Here is an 18629-nt window from a genome sequence, read left to right as displayed (position 1 = left end):
TTTCTGGGCACTCTGAAACAGGTCTTTGTAGTACCTCAAGTCACCCATGATACGGCGCTCCAACTGCTGGCATTGACTCAGGGTTCGACCATGGTCAGCCATTTTGCCGTCCACTTCCGGACGTTAGCATCTGAGTTGGAGTGGCCAGATAAAGCCCTCATTCCTGTATTTTGGAGGGGGCTGACCATGTGAAGGACGCTTTGGCCACTAGGGAGATTCCCGCCAAACTGGAGGAGGTCATAGCTGTATCAACTCGCATAGACCTTCGTTTTTACGAGCGAAGGTTGGAGCGAGCCCAGTGTAGGCAAAGGTTTCGGCTGGCTCCCACCTTCGCCAGACCTTTGGAATCTCCGGTCCAGGCGCCCGAGTCACATGGGTCCATAGAGGTGTCACGAGCGGGGTGGAAGTCCCGGTCCGCTCGTGCACTTAAGGTCTGTCATGTTTGTCGACAGTCAGGACATCTTGCCTCCAAGTGTCCTCAGCGGTCGGGGAAATGCCAGCGTCTAGTGGCAGTTGGAGGAGGTACGCTAGACATGGAGACGTTCTCTTTACTATGGGCTCTGTGAAGTAACAGAGTTCGTTTATACTAATTTTCTTCACCGCCTTACTTAGCAGCAGGTTCTTTCCTGCACGGTGGATCCCGGGTTGCGAACGCACCTATCTCACCTAATAAATATATTCGGTGCGTTCCGCCAACCCTAACACACGTAGTGCATTAAATTCAATACAATCATTGCTTGTAAATCAATTTTTGTAAAACTTAATGGCAAGTAAGTAGAAAAAATTCTGTTGTAGTAGAAGACACAAAAAGATACATAATACACTTGTCTCATTACAATGACTATATTGTGTGTACATATAATGCAAAACATCAAGCACCTGCATGGAAGATACAAGTGTGAATGGATTGTCAGCAGTGTTATTCACCAAAAAAAGGATGTTCTCCCTCTAATTTATAGAGCACAAAACTATAATAAAGCTAGAGCAAATTTATTTTTATAAACTTCCATCCTGCAATAAACACTAATTAAGGAGGATCTATCTATTTTATTTTATTCCCACTGTTCGTCTTGAACATGCCACTTTTGCTTTTAACCCTCCACCAGGTTCCAGAGATACGGGCACTTTTATTTAGGACTAAATTCTCTGGAGTTTAACAAAGGTGCGGTGCTTACTGGCTAATAATGTAGAGCAGCCTAAAGACACAACCCCAGAGGAACCTGTGAGCCAAACCCCCTTACAGACCATAAAAATTGGCATTGATTAAAAAGGTCGATATCTCTGGAATCGTATGGTGGATTTGACAACATCATAATCACCGTGGTCCGGGGAACAGTGGAAATGAAATAATTGCAAAATCTGGTCACTTTTGACCTGGTGACAGGTTCTCTTTAAGAATATTAATAAGATTTAGCTTTACATATAACACTTGTTGGGCAGACTCAGAGCTAGTGTGTCATCTAAGAGCTACTTCTCTTTGTGAGCTGCAATGAATATGTGGGCTTTATAGTCAGTAAGGTCACTCACATCCCTTCTCTTCTTAATATTACAGCAATCAATAACAAAACCTTCCTCAACTAGAGCATTCCTAGCAAAATCCTTGTTATAATTAAAAGCATGGAATTTGTCTTTCCCGACTGTGTAATATGTCATCTCTAAACACCCAATTAATATGAAGTGTCCTTCAGGTTTCAGCAATTTTGAGAACCTCCTGAGATATCTCATGAAATCATCTTGATCTTTGCATATAAGATCTAGTAGCCAAGCAATGATAGTACAATCTGCAAGTGGGAGTTTAATTGGATCCATCATATTTTCTTTCTCAAAGTCACATTTCACAACATGTTGAAGGGCTGATCTCACTTTTCCTTCTTTATCCTGTAACAGATCACTGAAAGAAATAGGAAAATGATGAAAGTGATTGTCTCCCAGTCAATATTGAACAGGATGGTATTAGATAAATCTCCGGGTCTGGATGGCATACACACACGAGTACTAAGATAACTAAGTAATGTAATAGACAAACCATTATTTCTTATGCTTAGGCACTCTATAGCGACGGGGTCTGTTCAACAGGACTGGCGCATAGCAAATGTGGTACCAATATTCAAAAAGGGCTCTAAAAGTGAACCTGGAAATTATAGGCCAGTAAGTCTAACATCTATTGTTGGTAAAATATTTGAAGGGTTTCTGAGGGATGTTATTCTGGATTATCTTAATGAGAACAACTGTTTAACTCCATATCAGCATAGGTTTATGAGGAATTGCTCCTGTCAAACCAATCTAATCAGTTTTTATGAAGAGGTAAGCTATAGGCTGGACCACGGTGAGTCATTGGACGGGGTACATCTTTATTTTTAAAAAACGTTTGACACCGTGCCACACAGGAGGTTCGTACACAAAATGAGAATGCTTGGTCTGGGGGAAATTGTGTGTAAATGGGTTAGTAACTGGCTTAGTGATAGAAACCACAGGGTGGTTATAAATGGTATATTCTCTAACTGGGTTGCTGGGACCAGTGGGGTACCACAGGGGTCGGTGTTGGGGCCTATTCTCTTCAACATATTCATTAATGATCTGGTAGAAGGTTTACACAGTAAAATTTCGATATTTGCAGATGATACAAAACTATGTAAAGCAGTCAATACAAGAGAAGATAGTATTCTGCTACAGATCTGGATAAGTTGGAAACTTGGGCCGAGAAGTGACAAATGCATTTTAACAATGATAAATATAAGGTTAAACACATGGGAAGAAGGAATCAATATCACTATTCCACACTGAATGGGAAACCACTGGGTAAATCTGACATGGAGAAGGACTTTGAGATCCTAGTTAATGATAAACTTACCTGGAGCAGCCAGTGCCAGGCAGCAGCTGCCAAGGCAAACAGGATCTTGGGGTGCATTAAAAGAGGTCTGGATACACATGATGAGAGCATTATACTGCCTCTGTACAAATCCCTGGTTAGACCGCACATGGAGTACTGTGTACAATTTTGGGCACCAGTTCTCAGGAAGGATATAATAGAACTAGAGCGAGTACAAAGGAGGGCAACAAAATTAATAAAGGAGATGGGGAACTACAATACCCAGAGAGACTAGCAAAATTAGCATTATTTAGTCTAGAAAAAAGACGACTGAGGGGCGATCTAATAACCATGTATAAGTATTAGTGATGTTACTTGTTACTCGAGATTTCCCGAGCATGCTCGGGTGTCCTCTGAGTATTTTTTAGTGCTCAGAAATTTAGTTTTTATTGCCACAGCTGAATGATTTACATCTCTTAGCCAGCTTGATTACATGTGGGGATTCCCTAGCAACCAGGCAACCCCCACATGTACTTATGCTGGCTAACAGATGGAAATCATTCAGCTGCGGCAATAAAAACTAAATTTCCGAGCACTAAAAAATACACGGAGGACACCCGAGCGTGCTCGGGAAATCTCGAGTAACGAGTATATTCGCTCATCACTAATAACTAGGTATAAAAGGGGACAATACAAATCTCTCTCCGAGGGTCTGTTTATACCAAGGAAGGTGACGGTTACAAGAGGGCATTCTCTGCATGTGTAGGAGAGAAGGTTTTTCCACCAACATAGAAGAGGATTCCTTACTGCTAGGGCAGTGAGAATCTGGAATTACTTGGCTGAGGAGGTGGTGATGGCGAACTCAGTCAAGGGGTTCAAGAGAGGCCTGGATGTCTTCCTGGAGTGTAACAATATTGTAGCTTACAGTTATTAGGTTTTTTAGAAGGATCTGGGGATTTATTCTGACCTAATGTAGGCTGATCTTGATTGAACTATGCAGCATCAATAGTAACAAGATATAATGTTAAAAATAATAAAAAAAATTACAAATTGCAGTATTCTCACCTCCTGATGTCCCACGCAGCGTCACCGATGCTCCCGGCAGCTAGCGTTCCTAGTAGTACATTGCGAAATCTCGCGAGAAGCACGAGACCACGACTTCTTGCGAGATTTTGCAATGTATTACTAGGAACGCTAGCTGCCAGGAGCATCGGTAACTGAGCGGGACATCGGTAGGTGAGAATACTGTGATTTTTTTTTTTAACCTGGTTTGTGTTGAGTATGCGTTTTCGTAGCGGAAAACTGCTGCGAAGACGCATACACAACAGGTGCACATAGCTTCGACGGGACCGTCAGAAAGACAGGCTCAGTGCACACGTTTTCCACAATCTGCACAGGATACGTCATTTCAACGTCTTGGCGGATCCTGTGCAGATTTGGAAGATGGAAGTGTGAAAGAAGTCTTATAGGCTGGGAAAACGTTTGTTTCTAAATAGGAAAAATGCAGCAGTTAGTTCTCTCCTGTACAGAGAGCCACTGCAAGCAATTTATATTATGGTATGGTCTTTTTCTTGCACTTTGGACAATGGTGCTAATTTCCCACTGTATGGCCTATCGATTGAATATGTTGCAGATATACATCACAGCTGTGGTTTGGATACACCAAATTTATACCTCTGACCTAAATGTGTGCCATATTGTGCCCTTCCAATATTATTATTCAGCTACGAAGACTGAGAATTTTTGTCTGAGTGGACAAATGTAGAATTTTCTATTTCCGCTTAAAATTTAGTTTTCAATAGACTATCATTGCAACATGAGATAGAAAGAAGATACACAATATTACATAAAGACTGCAGTCATATTGTTTGTTCTGTAGAAACAACAGCAATGGGATTCTCAAATTTTTTTTGAAAAATACCTGCTCTCTCCAATGACATGAAGTTTTGTGGCATGTCTCCAATCGAATGCTCCTGTACGTTCGTCCACCCATCTTTTCAGCTCCATGATGCATCTGTCTCTGGCCTTCAGCACTATGATGTGCTTGAAAAACTCACAGGCTGCAAACAGATGATGAACCATGGATCCAGGACTGAGCTCAATCAAGATGTCTCCTTTAATATGACCTGCAGGAAAATAAAATACTGAATGTTGAAGCAACATGAATGCAGACATGTTAAACAGTCACAATCAAGCAAATATAGGCGGTACCACAGTGTTTTTTCTTTCATCAAACATAAAAAAATGAAAATATACATTCATCTTTCTAATAACTTAATCAAACAGGCTTTTTTTTTCTTCAAATATTCTAATTGATAATTGATGCTCCATTAGATGTATTTTGCTAGATTTCGAGGTCTGATATTTTTGTGCCCAACTGGGATTGGATACGTGGTCACCTCTAAAGATAACATTACAATTTTGGCAGTTGAGACATGGAAATATTCCAACCTGCTTCTGGAAACACATCTGTGTGACGCTGAGTCACTACTCACAGACAAGCCATTAGACAGGGTAGTCAGGAGGTCTGAGATCAGATACCAGGATGGCTCCTACTACAGAGGGGCTAGACAAAGGCATGGTCAGGTAACAGTCTAGGGACAAATGCCAGGATAGCATGTCAAGACAAGGGAATAAGATAAATGGATAGTCAGAGGTCAAGTCCGGGTCAGGTATCTGCAGTCAAGAGCAGAAGAGCTAATCCACACGAATGGTCACGAAAAATCCTAGGTCCAGCTACAAGATCAGAGAATATGACACAATCAAACACAGCAGTGAGCACACACCAAACAAAGCTAAGCTACAGCTGACACTGGGATGCTCACAGATAACCAGCTAAATAGCTAGCAAATCCCCAAGGACGGGAGGCACTTGGGAAAATGCCCCCAGGCTTGGCCAGATTGACAGTCCTGCTGCTCAATCTAAACGCTGACAGCCCAGTGTAAGGGGGTATGCAGGCAGCTGGTTTGAGCCCTGCATTCCTGTGCATGCCTACCTAATGAAACTGGGTATGTTTTGTGTTTGCTGTGTGTCCCTATGTAGTTTATGATAGTTGACACTGTTTAATATGATAATGACACTGTTCTGATATCTGTGTGTTAGGGACAGGAATAGGGACAGTCAGTGGCAGTGGTAGGTCAGCATTAGTAAGGGTTATGGCAGTGTAGTTGTGGGTTAGTGTTAAGGGGGCACTGTAGAGTAGGAGATTAGATTGTGTTGAGAACTGGTTTCAGTCAGAGTAGTGACAGTTGAGAAAGGGGGCAGAGCCAGTGTAGTGGCAGGGAGAGCGCCTTTCTGAGGTAATTTTCAGGTAGTTGGAGGAGCTAGAGCATAGTGAAAGGAATTGTTCTACAAGGTGTGGTAGTAGTTGTATGGTGAGTTATAGTTGAAAGAGACAGAAAGAGAACTAAAGGAAGGAGGTCTGGAGAGGTTAGATCTTGGAGCATGTGGGAATTGAGGCAGCCTTGAAGAATCAGTGGCTAGTCTGTGGGTTACCTCCTGCGACGTCGGGGACTTATGGTCCGAACAGGAATTGCAGAGGCAAACTGATTTTTTTGCCCAGGAAGGGAAAAGTGGACGGGGAGCACCTAGTATCAGAAGGCTGGAATTCCCAGTGGACTGTTGGTCTGGAAGACACGGTGCTAGAAGATAAGCTGAAGGAAAAGACCAGGGAAAGTGCAGGAGGAGAAGTTCTTATGTCTTTTGAAGATTTTTGGATTAGGTCTGTTATGAAGATGCACGAATTGAGTAAAGTTTTATTGAAAATGAATCGGGACTTTGATAACATTTGTGTGTGTCTACAACGGATTGGAGCCCTGTATGCTGAAGGGAATCCCTGACCCACAGGTGGGTGAACTACTTGACACACACAGCACACCACAAAATGGACATGATGTTTCTGTAGCGGAGCATCGGGGTGTGATGAGGGAGCAGCAGCAATCCCTCGGTATGGCTACCACCCTGGCCCCCATTACACCAGCACGACCCATCAACAGATTGGATGACTGGACTGTCACTCACAGCACAGACAGTCCAGCACACTCCACATCCCATAGGGTGGCTAAGTTGTCACTCACAGCGTGCCTAGGTCACAGTAAAGATGAAACCGTGAAAATCTGTTTCAGTTGGTGACAATTATTATACAGAGAGGTATACTAGATACACTCAATGAACACAGCCCAAAATGAAAATGAAAACTGTAATTTTGGCATATTCTTGTAGAATGCTGTATAGTTGGTGCAGTAATCTTGTGCCTGTATATTCATAGACACATTGTAAGGTGTTAGAAGTTAGATTACATGTTATTGTGAGACAGGAGTGCAGCATGGGTGGGATGGGGCGTGATGATGCCCAGCCAACAAATTCTTTCAAAATGAAGTCCCTGACTTGAGTAACATTAATGGTGAGGTGAACATGAACCCCAGTGGTAAAATGTGTCTGAATGAATTAAGTGTATCTTACTCCACCACACCCCTTCATTAAGACTGGCCTATGTAATGCTAGTCTTAATTGACCAGGTTTTTTGTCTTTTAAAGGGAATCTGTCACCCCAAAATTCACCTATATGCTAAGGCCACCGACATCAGGGCTTATCTATAGCATTCTGTAATGCTGTAGATAAGCCCCGGATGGGCATACACAGGAGCCTCTGCATTATTCTTTAATAATGTTTTACGATTTAAGAAGTAAGCAAAAAGCAACTGGAGCGCTTCTTTCAGCACAAAGTGCTCATTCTAAGCAATAGGATGTCATAGTTTTCAAGATTTATATACTTAAAAAAAATTCTATTGTGGAAATGAAACTGTCATGCAGATTTTCACAGTGAATTTAACCCCTTTTAATGTATAGGGCAAAGTTGTGGCAAGTTCTGTATAAAAAAAATTACACTGCCAAATCCAAATCCAAGAGCTCATTCCGCTATTTCCATGTTCAAGAAAAACTGACCGATTTTTGGATCACACTTTGATCAGGGTGGAACCCGAGTGGCGTCAGCATTTCTCATATATGAAGAATAATTTGGACTGCATCGTCCATTCTGACAATCAGAGAAAATTGGACCACACTCCGATATCATCTCATATCATAGATGATCAATTGCATGATCAATTTTGATATTACCCTTGGATCAAAATTGAACATGTCTAAGCAATTTTCCACAGACTGCCCGGTCCACGAAAAATCACGGACATATGAATTGCCCCATAGACTATCACAGGCACAAGTGCTGTCTGTGAAAACTATGGATAACACTTGTATGCAATAATCGGATGTCTGAATGAGCCCTTAATATTTCAAATTTTATTGTGAATCTAAATGTGGATTTTTCCAGAATCTTCATGAAAATCTGCATCTGTAAAAAATTTACACAAATGAATTTACCTTTCCAATAGATCTAAATGTAAACAACTACACAACTAAAATTTTAAATTATGATTTTGTCATCTTCAACTTGTTTTCCAGGTTTCTGGATTAAACAGAAGGGAAAAGATTGTCACTAATAACCAATCCTGTATCATATGTAAGAACCAATGCTTTGCTCTGCTTTCACGGTCTTTCTCAGTCTGTTTAACCATTTTGATTACCAAAACCAATAAAAATCAATTTACCCATTTTATATCTACTTAAAATTGATTGAAACATAGAAAAATTAATATACATACCCTCTGTAAAAGTTTTTAAAAGATTTTCAATTGGAAATACCAAGGAATCCTCTGCAAAGACCGTATCAGGTTTATCTGAAAAATAATGCTCCAGACATTGCCTGGAATCATAACCATCTTCATGGTAGCGCTTATAGGTGCTGGAATCCATCGTCTAATCTTGTATCACAGATCGTATGATTCTTTCTGTACTGTACTGTCACCAGGAATCAATTTACAAAGCATGTTATTAAGAATTAATTATCCGGTCATCATGAGTTCTTATTCCATGACAAAAAGAGTCATGGGATCAAACAGTTACATTTAAAAGAACTTTACACATAAAAATGAAAAAGAAAAATTTAAACAAAACATTTATCCCATTTCTGAACATGACTTAAGGAGAACCCAAAGTTTTTGAGTTTTCTTTTCGATATCGAAAAATGTGTAAAATACTTTATTTTTGCATCATTGCAGCTTTGTGACGTCTTTGTGGCTGTGAAGGGTGTCGTTTGTAAATGTAAGGAGGAAGATCGGGCTGCAGGTACCTGTATTGAGCCAGGTCTGGAACTGTCGAGACTGCGTTCTATGTTGCCTGGGGAAGGAATAGGGGACCCGACAGGTCACATTACCCGAGAAGAGGGGGCGTGTTTAGGCTGGAAACAGAGAAAAAAGCGCACAAAGAAATAGTACAGTCATGGACAAAAATTTTGAGAATGAGACAAATATTAATTTTTCCAAAGTCTACTGCTTCATTTTTTCTAATGGCAATTTGCATATACTCCTGAATGTCAGAGTGATCAGCTTAACAGCAATTACTGTACTTGCAAAGTCAATATTTGCCCAGAAAATGAACTTTAACCCCCAAAACACATTTCAACATCATTGCAGTCCTGCCTTAAAAGGAGCTGCTAACATCGTTTTAGTGATTGATCCATTAACACAGGTGTGGGTGTTGATGAGGACAGGGCTGGCGATCAATCAGTCATGATTAAGTAAGAATGACATCACTGGACACTTTAAAAGGAGGCTGGTGCTTGGTATCATTGTTTCTCTTCAGTTAACCATGGTTATTTCTAAAGAAAAACGTGCAGCCATCATTGCACTGCACAAAAATGGCCTAACAGGGAAGAGTATCGCAGCTACAAAGATTGCACCTCAGTCAACAATCTATCGCATCATTAAGAACTTCAAGGAGAGAGCTTCCATTGTTGTCAAAAAGGCTCCAGGGCGCCAAGAAAGACCAGCAAGCGCCAGGACCGTATCTTAAAACTGTTTCAGCTGCGGGATCAGATTACCAGCAGTGCCGAGCTTGCTCAGGAATGGCAGCAGGCTGGTGTGAGTGCTTCTGCACGCACTGTGAGGCGGAGACTCTTTGAGCAAGGCCTGGTTTCAAGGAGGGCAGCAAAGAAGCCACTTCTCTCCAGAAAAAACATCAGGGACCGACTGATATTCTGCAAAAGGTACAGGGAGTGGACTGCTGAGGACTGGGGCAAAGTCATTTTCTCTGATGAATCCCCTTTTCGATTGTTTGGGACATCTGGAAAACAGCTTATTCAGAGAAGAAGAGGTGAGCGCTACTCTCAGTCTTGTCTCATGCCAACTGTAAAGCATCCGGAAACCATTCATGTGTGGGGTTGCTTCTCAGCCAAGGGAATCGGCTCACTCACAGTCTTGCCTAAAAACACAGCCATGGATAAAGAATGGTACCAGAATGTCCTCCAAGAGCAACTTCTCCCAACCGTCCAAGAGCAGTTTGGCGTCCAACAATGCCTTTTCCAGCATGATGGAGCACCTTGCCATAAAGCAAAGGTGATAACTAAATGGCTCATGGAACAAATCATAGAGATTTTGGGTCCATGGCCTGGAAACTCCCCAGATCTTAATCCCATTGAGAACTTGTGGTCAATCATCAAGAGACGGGTGGACAAACAAAAACCAACAAATTCTGGCAAAATGCAAGCATTGATTATGCCACAATGGATTGCTATCAGTCAGGATTTGGTCCAGAAGTTGATTGAGAGCATGCCAGGGAGAATTGCAGAGGTCTTGAAGAAGAAGGGTCAACACTGCAAATATTGACTTGCTGCATTAACTCATTCTAACTGTCAATATAACCTATTGGTACTCATAATATGATTGCAATTATATTTCTGTATGTGATATAAACATCATACAAACACTAATAAAAACCAGAGGGCAGCAGATCATGTGAAAATATAATTTTGGTGTCATTCTCAAAAATTTTGGCCATGACTGTAAGTTTCCCATCATCAGGGAGAGCGTAGCAAGGTGAGAAGTGAGCTCCGCACCCCAAGCCCCGGCGCTGTGAGATATGGCAGCTGACACCTCCAGGTAATGTCAGTGTGACAGTGCATGTAGAGAGCACTGAGCGCCCAGAGGCAGTTAAGGCACGTGCAAAGAAGTGTGGACCGCTTGCAGGACATTAGGCCATGGTACCGTATGCCGGACAGCATGCCTGAGCTCACATTTGATTCTGGGATTGGTGTAGCACTCATTGCTTTGGCTGTACAAGCTCATGGACTAGGGGTTCAACAGGTAAAACCTTAGAGCGCCCGTTGCCACCATAAGCTGGATGACCGTCTGTGGACACTACTCTGTCAGCTGCTAGTACTACAACCCTCAACGGATCATCTGTTGTGGAGGACCATAAGGAAACGATAAGTTTGATAATTGGACTGCTGTCATCTTACATTTGCTATTTTTTCAAATTTAACTGTTTATCTCCCTGCAAGGAGTTTTCTCCTTTGTGTTAATTAAACTGTTATATTGTTAACTCCTGCTCTGTCTCCCTTGCATCACTGCATCCAGCAACCTGCTTACATACACTTATCGTTTTTAGGAACGTGTTTGGGGGGACAAGCAATAAGAAACACAATTCTATAATGTTTTTATTTTGTGTAGATCACACCCGATTAATTTAATTTTTCCCTTTTTGTAAATTCATACCAAAACATTTGTTAAAATATTTGATTTAATTGCATTAAGGTTAAAAGCAGGCACAAGTTCATCATGTTCAACCTATAACATAACATGTTGATACAGAGGAAGACAAAAGTTTCATGAGGCAGATGCTAATTGCCCCATATTAGGGAAAAACATTTCTTCCCTACTCTACATATGGCAGTCAGACTAGTTCCCCGGATCAACACCCCCATCACAGAATCTAGTGCCCATAACCTGTAATATTATATTTATCAAGAAAGTCATCCAGGCCCTCCTTGAAATGTTTTAGTGAATCGACAATTACAACATCATGTGGCAGAGAATTCCGTAATCTCACTGCTTTTACAGTAAGAATCCATAGCTTTTACAGTAAAGAATCATCTTCTGTGATTATGACTAAGCCTCTTCTATAGACGTAGAAGATGTCCCTTTGACATCACTGCAGATCTAGATGTAAAAAAGTTAAGTAGAAAGATCTCTGTTCTGTCCCTTCATATATTTGAAATTGTACTATGACCCTTAAGGTACCGTCACACTAGACGATCCGTGACGTTGCAGCGTCCTGGCTAGCGATATCGTCCAGTGTGACAGGCAGCAGCGATCAGGCCCCTGCTGTGATATCGCTGGTTGGGGAAGTAAGTCCAGAACTTTGTTTCGTGTGTGACGCCGATTCAGCGATGTCTTCGCTGGTAACCAGGGTAAACATCGGGTTACTAAGCGCAGGGCCACGCTTAGTAACCCGATGTTTACCCTGGTTACCATCGTTAAAGTAAAGAAAACAACCACTACATACTTACGCCCTGCGCTTAGTAACCCGATGTTTACCCTGGTTACCAGGGGACTTCGGGATCGTTGGTCGCTGGAGAGCTGTCTGTGTGACAGCTCTCCTGCGACCACACAGAGACGCTGCAGCGATCGACATCGTTGTCGGTATCGCTGCAGCGTCGCTTAGTGTGATGGTACCTTTAAGGCCAGAATTTTCCTCGGCAAAATATGCTAATTAAGCAAATTGTCTCTTCAGAGAGGAAGAGAACTAGAACTCTAGTGTCACCTATTGGAAGGAAGCAATCCTACAAGTCAATGTCGACCCTTTAACGAGCCTTGCCACATGACATAGGATAATAGCCAAACTCCACTTTGCACTGACGAGAGGCAGTACCCCGAAACACAGTATCTGAAAGTTGAGATCCTGGTTTGGCTATTATTCTAGCTCATGTGACAAGGCTCGTTAAAGGGTCAACATTGACTTGTAGGTTTGCTACCTTCCAATAGGTGGCACAAGAGTTCTAGTCCTCTTCCCCTCTGAAGAGACAATTTGCATAATTTACAGTTTGCAAAATGTTTGGAAACTCCATAGAATACTTTGCTGCATTTTGAGTTTTTCTAGTTTGGAAAAATATCCTGTTCTCATTGGCAGGTTTGTCCAATAAAATGTGATGTATCCTCTAATAGTTGATGATTTGTATGTTGTACTGACTCATTTACATCAACCATTTAGGAAAATAATGTGAAAAATAACATTTGCATAATAATTTGGACCGCGGTGTAGATACAGCTGTCAATCTCTGACCCCAGCGGCATTTAAATGTTACAACATATGTATGCATCCATTGCCCCTGTGATGTAATCATGGAGTGTCATAGCATTACCATGGCAGATATTGTCACATTTTTGGTGCTGCTAGTGCTCCTTTATAGGAGATCATTAATTTCACTATACACTGAAATACTAAATATTTCAGTATACACAGTAGAACATGTGATGAGACAATAACAGGTTCAAGTCAACTAGAAGGAATTAAAAAAATAAAAAGTGTTAAAAAAATAAACATTTAGCTCGTACAATTTTGCCACTGAAGTAAAAAGGCCTAAAAATATAAAGAATGAGATTTGTTATTGCTGCGTCTGTGTAAGTCCAATAAATCAAAATCTAAAATTAATTAACCCATGTAGTAAAAGCTGTACAGAAAAGCAGTAGCAAAATTTGCAGAATTGCACTTTTTTTAGTCAACACTTTTGCCAAGCGCTCAAAACTTTGTATGTAACTATGGAAATTAGCAAATTTGTTCACGGTGAATTGAATTTAGCTGTTAAACTGTAAAGCGATGCGGAATATGTTGGCGATATATAAATAAAGATTATTATTATTAAAAAATCTGATTCTCCTAAATCTGAATTTGTACACAATTCATTCCATGCTGGTCGCCATTGCGCTTTTTTTAGTCAACACTTACTCCAAGCGCTCAAAACTTTATATGTAAGTGTTTAAATTAGCAAATTTGTTCACGGTGAATTGAATTTAGCAAAAAGTAAAAAATCTGATTCTCCTAAATTTGAATTTGTACACGATTCATTCCATGCTGGATGCCATTGTGCTGAGTTGAAAAAGCCTTGGAAAGTGATTAAAAAAATGGAAGATACTCATTTCACTGCTCACCTGTCCTGCCTCCAATGTGATGTCACCTTTACATCAGAAGAGTACTCGGACCTGGAAGCCCAAGAGCAGAGTGAAGAAGGCTGGAGATGACAGAAAGAAGACGAAGAACACATGTGGAGCAGAGGAATAGATGGCAGCTGTTGCACCAGGATAGGTAAGTGGCAAGATAAGCATTGCATTTGTTATTTACACTCAACATTTATTAGTCTTTGGAGTTTGAAGAGACCCAAGACCCTAATTAGGAACATTAAATGAATAACGTCAATGCCAATCTTTTCCCTGACGAGTTTGAGCAAGCTGATGAATTTGCTAATCTCTATAATCCAAAATGGAGCAATAATGCCAAAGGCAGTACGTGGCCTCAGTAGCAACTCATTGCATTTATGTGGAGATTATTCTAGACCTGCACTAAGACCACGTGGTTATATGTGAATACTATACCCCTATGTGTGCCGTGTATAGTCCCCATGGGCACTAGCTGCAAGGGCCGCGCTGATCAACAAACATCATCATGTAATCATCTGACGTCTTATAATCTTAGTCAAAAGGAACGAGCAATGTTGTTTATTTGAAGAAGTCTTTCTCAGCAAATAATGACAGCACCTAAGGGTCAGGAGAACCAAACATCTGCTGACAGCCAAGTGTACCTGTAACATGCAAAGTCACATAATAAGGGGAGTTTTATTAAATGTTTACCCTGTTCTTAGCACCCCTTGTGTGATCACTCACTGTTAGTGTTGAGTATTCCGATACCGCAAGTATCGGGTATCGGACGATATTTGCGGTATCGGAATTCCGATACCGAGTTCCGATATTTTTGCGATATCGGGAATCGGTATCAGGGTGAAGATTGATGTGTAAAAAAGAATAATAATAAGAAGTATTGATATACTCATCCTCGGACGCGCCCTGGTTGTAACCGCTGCAATCGCCATGCTTCTGTTCCTAAGAATGAGCATGTGAAGGACCTTCGATGACGTCGCGGCTTGTGATTGGTCACGTGAGCGGTCACATGAGCCGTCACGCGACCAATCACAAGCCGCGACGTCATCGAAGGTCCTTCACGCGCTCATTCTTAGGAAGGGAATCATGGCGGTTGCAGCGGTTACAACCAGGGCGCGTCCGAGGGTAAGTATATCAATATTTTTTATTTTTATTCTTTATTTTACACATGAATATGGATCCCAGGGCCTGAAGGAGAGTTTCCTCTCCTTCAGACCCTGGGAACCATTACGGATACATTCCGATATTTGTGTCCCATTGACTTGTATTGGTATCGGATATCGGTATCGGCGATATCCGATATTTTTCGGATATCGGCCGATACCATCCGATACCAATACTTTCAAATATCGGACGGTATCGCTCAACACTACTCACTGTCTGTTCTTTCACAATCTCTAGGATGATGGAAATCTCCAATAGTAGATGTTATATTCTTGCATTCAGCCATAGCTATCACAGAATCACAAAAGTCTGTATTTAGACATTGATTATAATTATATAATAATTCTAATGGTTAGCCTCGGATTTAGGTCATATATGAGAAAAAAATTGGCTTCCTCAATAAACCATGAAAACGACAATATGTGGATATGAAAATGACAGCGAATTTCTAAATGTTGATATCTAACTCATAGACTTTCTTATGTTGAGTGTAAATCCTCCAACATGACAATCTACAACCAATAATTATAAATGGAGTCCAGCTAGTTTTCCTCCATCTAGGTTTGTGGGACTTCATGTCTTGGAAAAAGCCATTTAGGATCTGCTTATTCCTCTCCCCGATCTAATTCATGTCTAATTGGATTGTCCTCTAGTGTGATCTTCACCCACCAACAACGATGCTGTACTTTCACCAGAAAACGGCACAATTTCCACCATAATAATGCTTCTATTTCATCATTTCAACGTCTTACTAAAACTCATGACAATCATAAGTCACAGGTACTAGGTTTCTAGTATGGCAGTGATAATCTATGGGTCAGCTCACATCACCGCATTTTTTTAAAGGCGTATTCAACATGTGTGTAAAATTGCAGCATGCTGCGATTTTATGCGTATATCGTCTGAGACTCGCCAATGCAAGCCTATGGATGCGAGAAAAAAATCACACAGCATTTTTACGCAACGGTGTCCTCTGAAAAGCTGGCAATTCATGTGCGCATACAGTAAAATAACATTGACAGGTTAGAATAGAATAGATAGAATACTGTAGATATATACACACAGAATACATAGATATATAGATGTCAGTGACACACACACATATATATATATATTACATAAATATATAGAAGAAAATCCAGTAATTCATCGGCGTGTTCTGTAAAATCACTGCAGGAGGCGACAGGATAGAAGAGATGGATTACATACAGTAAATATAAATGGAATAGGTAGATATATAGATGTCAGTAACAAATACAATTAATACAGTGTGTGTGCAAAGTACTGGACATGTATGTAATAAAAGATTATCGGGGAAAAAATGGCATGAGCTCCCGCGCAATTTTCGAAACCAACAGAGGGAAAGCCGATGGTTGGGGGCAGATGTTTATAGATTAAGTACAAAGAAAGAAAAAAGCCAGCTCACCGATATGTGCAAGGAGCACGGAACTTCGTCCTGACTCGACGTAGTGCAGATCCAAGTAATAGAGAAAAATGTTCCAGCTTCTTGATAAAATGTAAAACTTTAATCCATCATATAAAATAGTAGAAGACACACTCCTGGGACAATGCCATATCACAAGTGAAGAAAGCTACGCGTTTCGATCATACGGTCTTTGTCACAGCATGTGACAAAGACCGTATGGTCGAAACGCGTAGCAGATGTTTATAGCCTGGGACGGGGGTAATACCCATGGAGCTTCCCAGGCAACTAATTTCAGCTCACAGCTGTATAATTATCCTTTACTGGCTATTAAAATGGGGGAACCCCCCAAAAAATGACGTTGCGTCCCCTTATAATAAAAATCTCATATTATTCATCATATGAAATAATCAAACACAGCTTTGCTCTACTTCCCTTGCTTGAGATGAGTCGGGACTGTGCTTTCCACCTTTGATCCCCCAAACTATTACAAATCAAATTTGCCTTATTTGTATTTAGTTAAAACCATCGAAACAGAACAATTAGGATACATACCCTCTGTAAAAGTTTTTGTAAGATTTTCAATGTGAAATATCAATGCATCCTCATTAGAGGCCCTATCAGCTTTATCTGACAAATAACTCTCCAAATGTCTGGAATCAAAGTTATCTTCATGGTAGCGCTTATGGGTGCTGGAATCCATCGTCTAATCTACTATCACAGGCAGGGTGACTCCTTCTACATTGCTGCTCAAGGCCTTTATATCATCATCAGAAATCTATTTACGAAGCATGCTAGCAAGGAATATGTTAACTTATATCACAAGTTCTTTTCTTTATTTATACAGTCATTCAATTAAAATATAACATAAGCAAAAAAAATAATATATTACTCATTAATGACCCTAATTTCAGCAATACACTAAATTTTAAAGTTTGCTTTTCGCCATGGAAAAACTAATATTTTGCCTATTACATATATCCTGTGGCGAAACATGAGACACGATGCCTCACCACAATAGCTGACTAGAGTATGCTGTTTATTATCTGATAATGCATGCTTACTACTTACTTATGTGGCCTACAGTGCAATATGGTGGTGGTGTCCTTATGTGGGTCTGCTGGAGTTGGGGAGCTACAGTTCATTGATGGTATTGTAAATTCATAGATGGACGACTGCTCTATATTGAAAGAGAAGATGCTGCCATTGCTCGGTGCCCTTTGTAGACGAGCACTTTTCCAACATGGCATTGATCCAAAACTCACATCTGTTGTATTTCAGAAGGAAAGCAGGTGACAGTGATTCAGTGGTCAAGTGTGTCTTGATCTGACCCCATCCGGGCTCTATAAGATCTCGTTCTCGAAGAATTGAATAAGAGGGATGTTGCAATATGTCGCCAACTTGCTCATTCCTGGCCTTGAAGACTTGATGCTTTCCTTACAAATAATGGAGGTCATATAAATACTAGATGTAGTAAATTTTGATGTTTTGATTTTTGCATTAACTAATTTGAGTAAAATGGAAGATTGTGTAATGAAAGATATATTATTAACCCTTTTCTGTCATATTATGGGCTAAAAAAAGTCCTATGAAATTCAGTCTCATCAAAATTTTGGAAACTGTTATTTTATTCAGTGGGATATTGATTAAAATCTTACTTTTCAAAGGGCAATGTAATCATTTATGTTCAAACTCACCTGTGGCAAGTAACAGGTGTGGGCAGTATGAAAATCACACTTAAAAACAGATAAAAAGGGGAGAAGTTGACTCAGTCTTTGCGTTGTGTATCTGTGTGTGCCACACTTAGCATGGAGAACAGAAAGAGGAAAAAAAATTGTCTGAGGACTTGAGAACCAAAATTGTTAAACAATATCAACAATCTCAAAGTCACAAGTTCATCTCCAGAGCTCTTGATGTTCCTTTTTTTTTTAAACTTTTCAGACCCTCTACTTTTCAGCAGGATAATTGTCGCAACTAGACACCATTTTGCTGAATTTGTGTGCAGCAGAGTACAATAAATCTGAATTCGCCAGACTGCGGCTTTTTTCTAAATTTGAGAACTCATTTCCACTCGAAAAAATTCCTCCTTCTCTATTGTTACTTATAACTTACGAAATTATTTAATTAGGGGTATATTACACTAAACTTACAAACAAAAATACCCTTTAAAAACTGTACATTTTTATCGA

General features: G+C 40.5%; 1 protein-coding gene across 2 annotated transcripts; it reads right to left on the bottom strand.

Moving 5' to 3' along the window:
- Positions 1-824: 824 nt before the first annotated feature.
- Positions 825-17161, bottom strand: LOC138651818 (indolethylamine N-methyltransferase-like). Of its 2 annotated transcripts, none has more exons than XM_069742339.1 (3): positions 16996-17161; positions 4731-4935; positions 825-1891 (listed from the first exon to the last, which is right to left on the bottom strand). In XM_069742339.1, the coding sequence occupies exons 1-3, from the start codon at positions 17141-17143 to the stop codon at positions 1468-1470; spliced, it is 777 nt and encodes a 258-aa protein (XP_069598440.1). In that variant the 5' UTR covers positions 17144-17161; the 3' UTR covers positions 825-1467. The 2 variants fall into 2 exon arrangements, with proteins under 2 accessions (XP_069598440.1, XP_069598438.1); XM_069742337.1 differs by lacking the exon at positions 16996-17161 and adding an exon at positions 8469-8689.
- Between the last annotated feature and the right edge of the window lie 1468 nt (positions 17162-18629).

The sequence above is a fragment of the Ranitomeya imitator genome, chromosome 10 (genome assembly GCF_032444005.1).
Source record: "Ranitomeya imitator isolate aRanImi1 chromosome 10, aRanImi1.pri, whole genome shotgun sequence".
NCBI lineage: Eukaryota > Metazoa > Chordata > Amphibia > Anura > Dendrobatidae > Ranitomeya > Ranitomeya imitator.
The sequence above is the reverse complement of the archived record's forward strand: the minus strand, read 5'-3'. Positions and strand labels throughout refer to the sequence as shown.

Bases quoted from the DNA above. Each gene is read 5' to 3' on its own strand.
- LOC138651818 (XM_069742337.1), bottom strand. From the start codon at position 8,619: ATGGATTCCAGCACCTATAAGCGCTACCATGAAGATGGTTATGATTCC. The intron at 4,936-8,468 runs GTATGTATATTA...ATTTTCCTGCAG, and splicing joins TTTAAAAACTTTTACAGAGG to GTCATATTAAAGGAGACATC. The intron at 1,892-4,730 runs GTATTTTTCAAA...TATTTCTTTCAG, and splicing joins CATGTCATTGGAGAGAGCAG to TGATCTGTTACAGGATAAAG.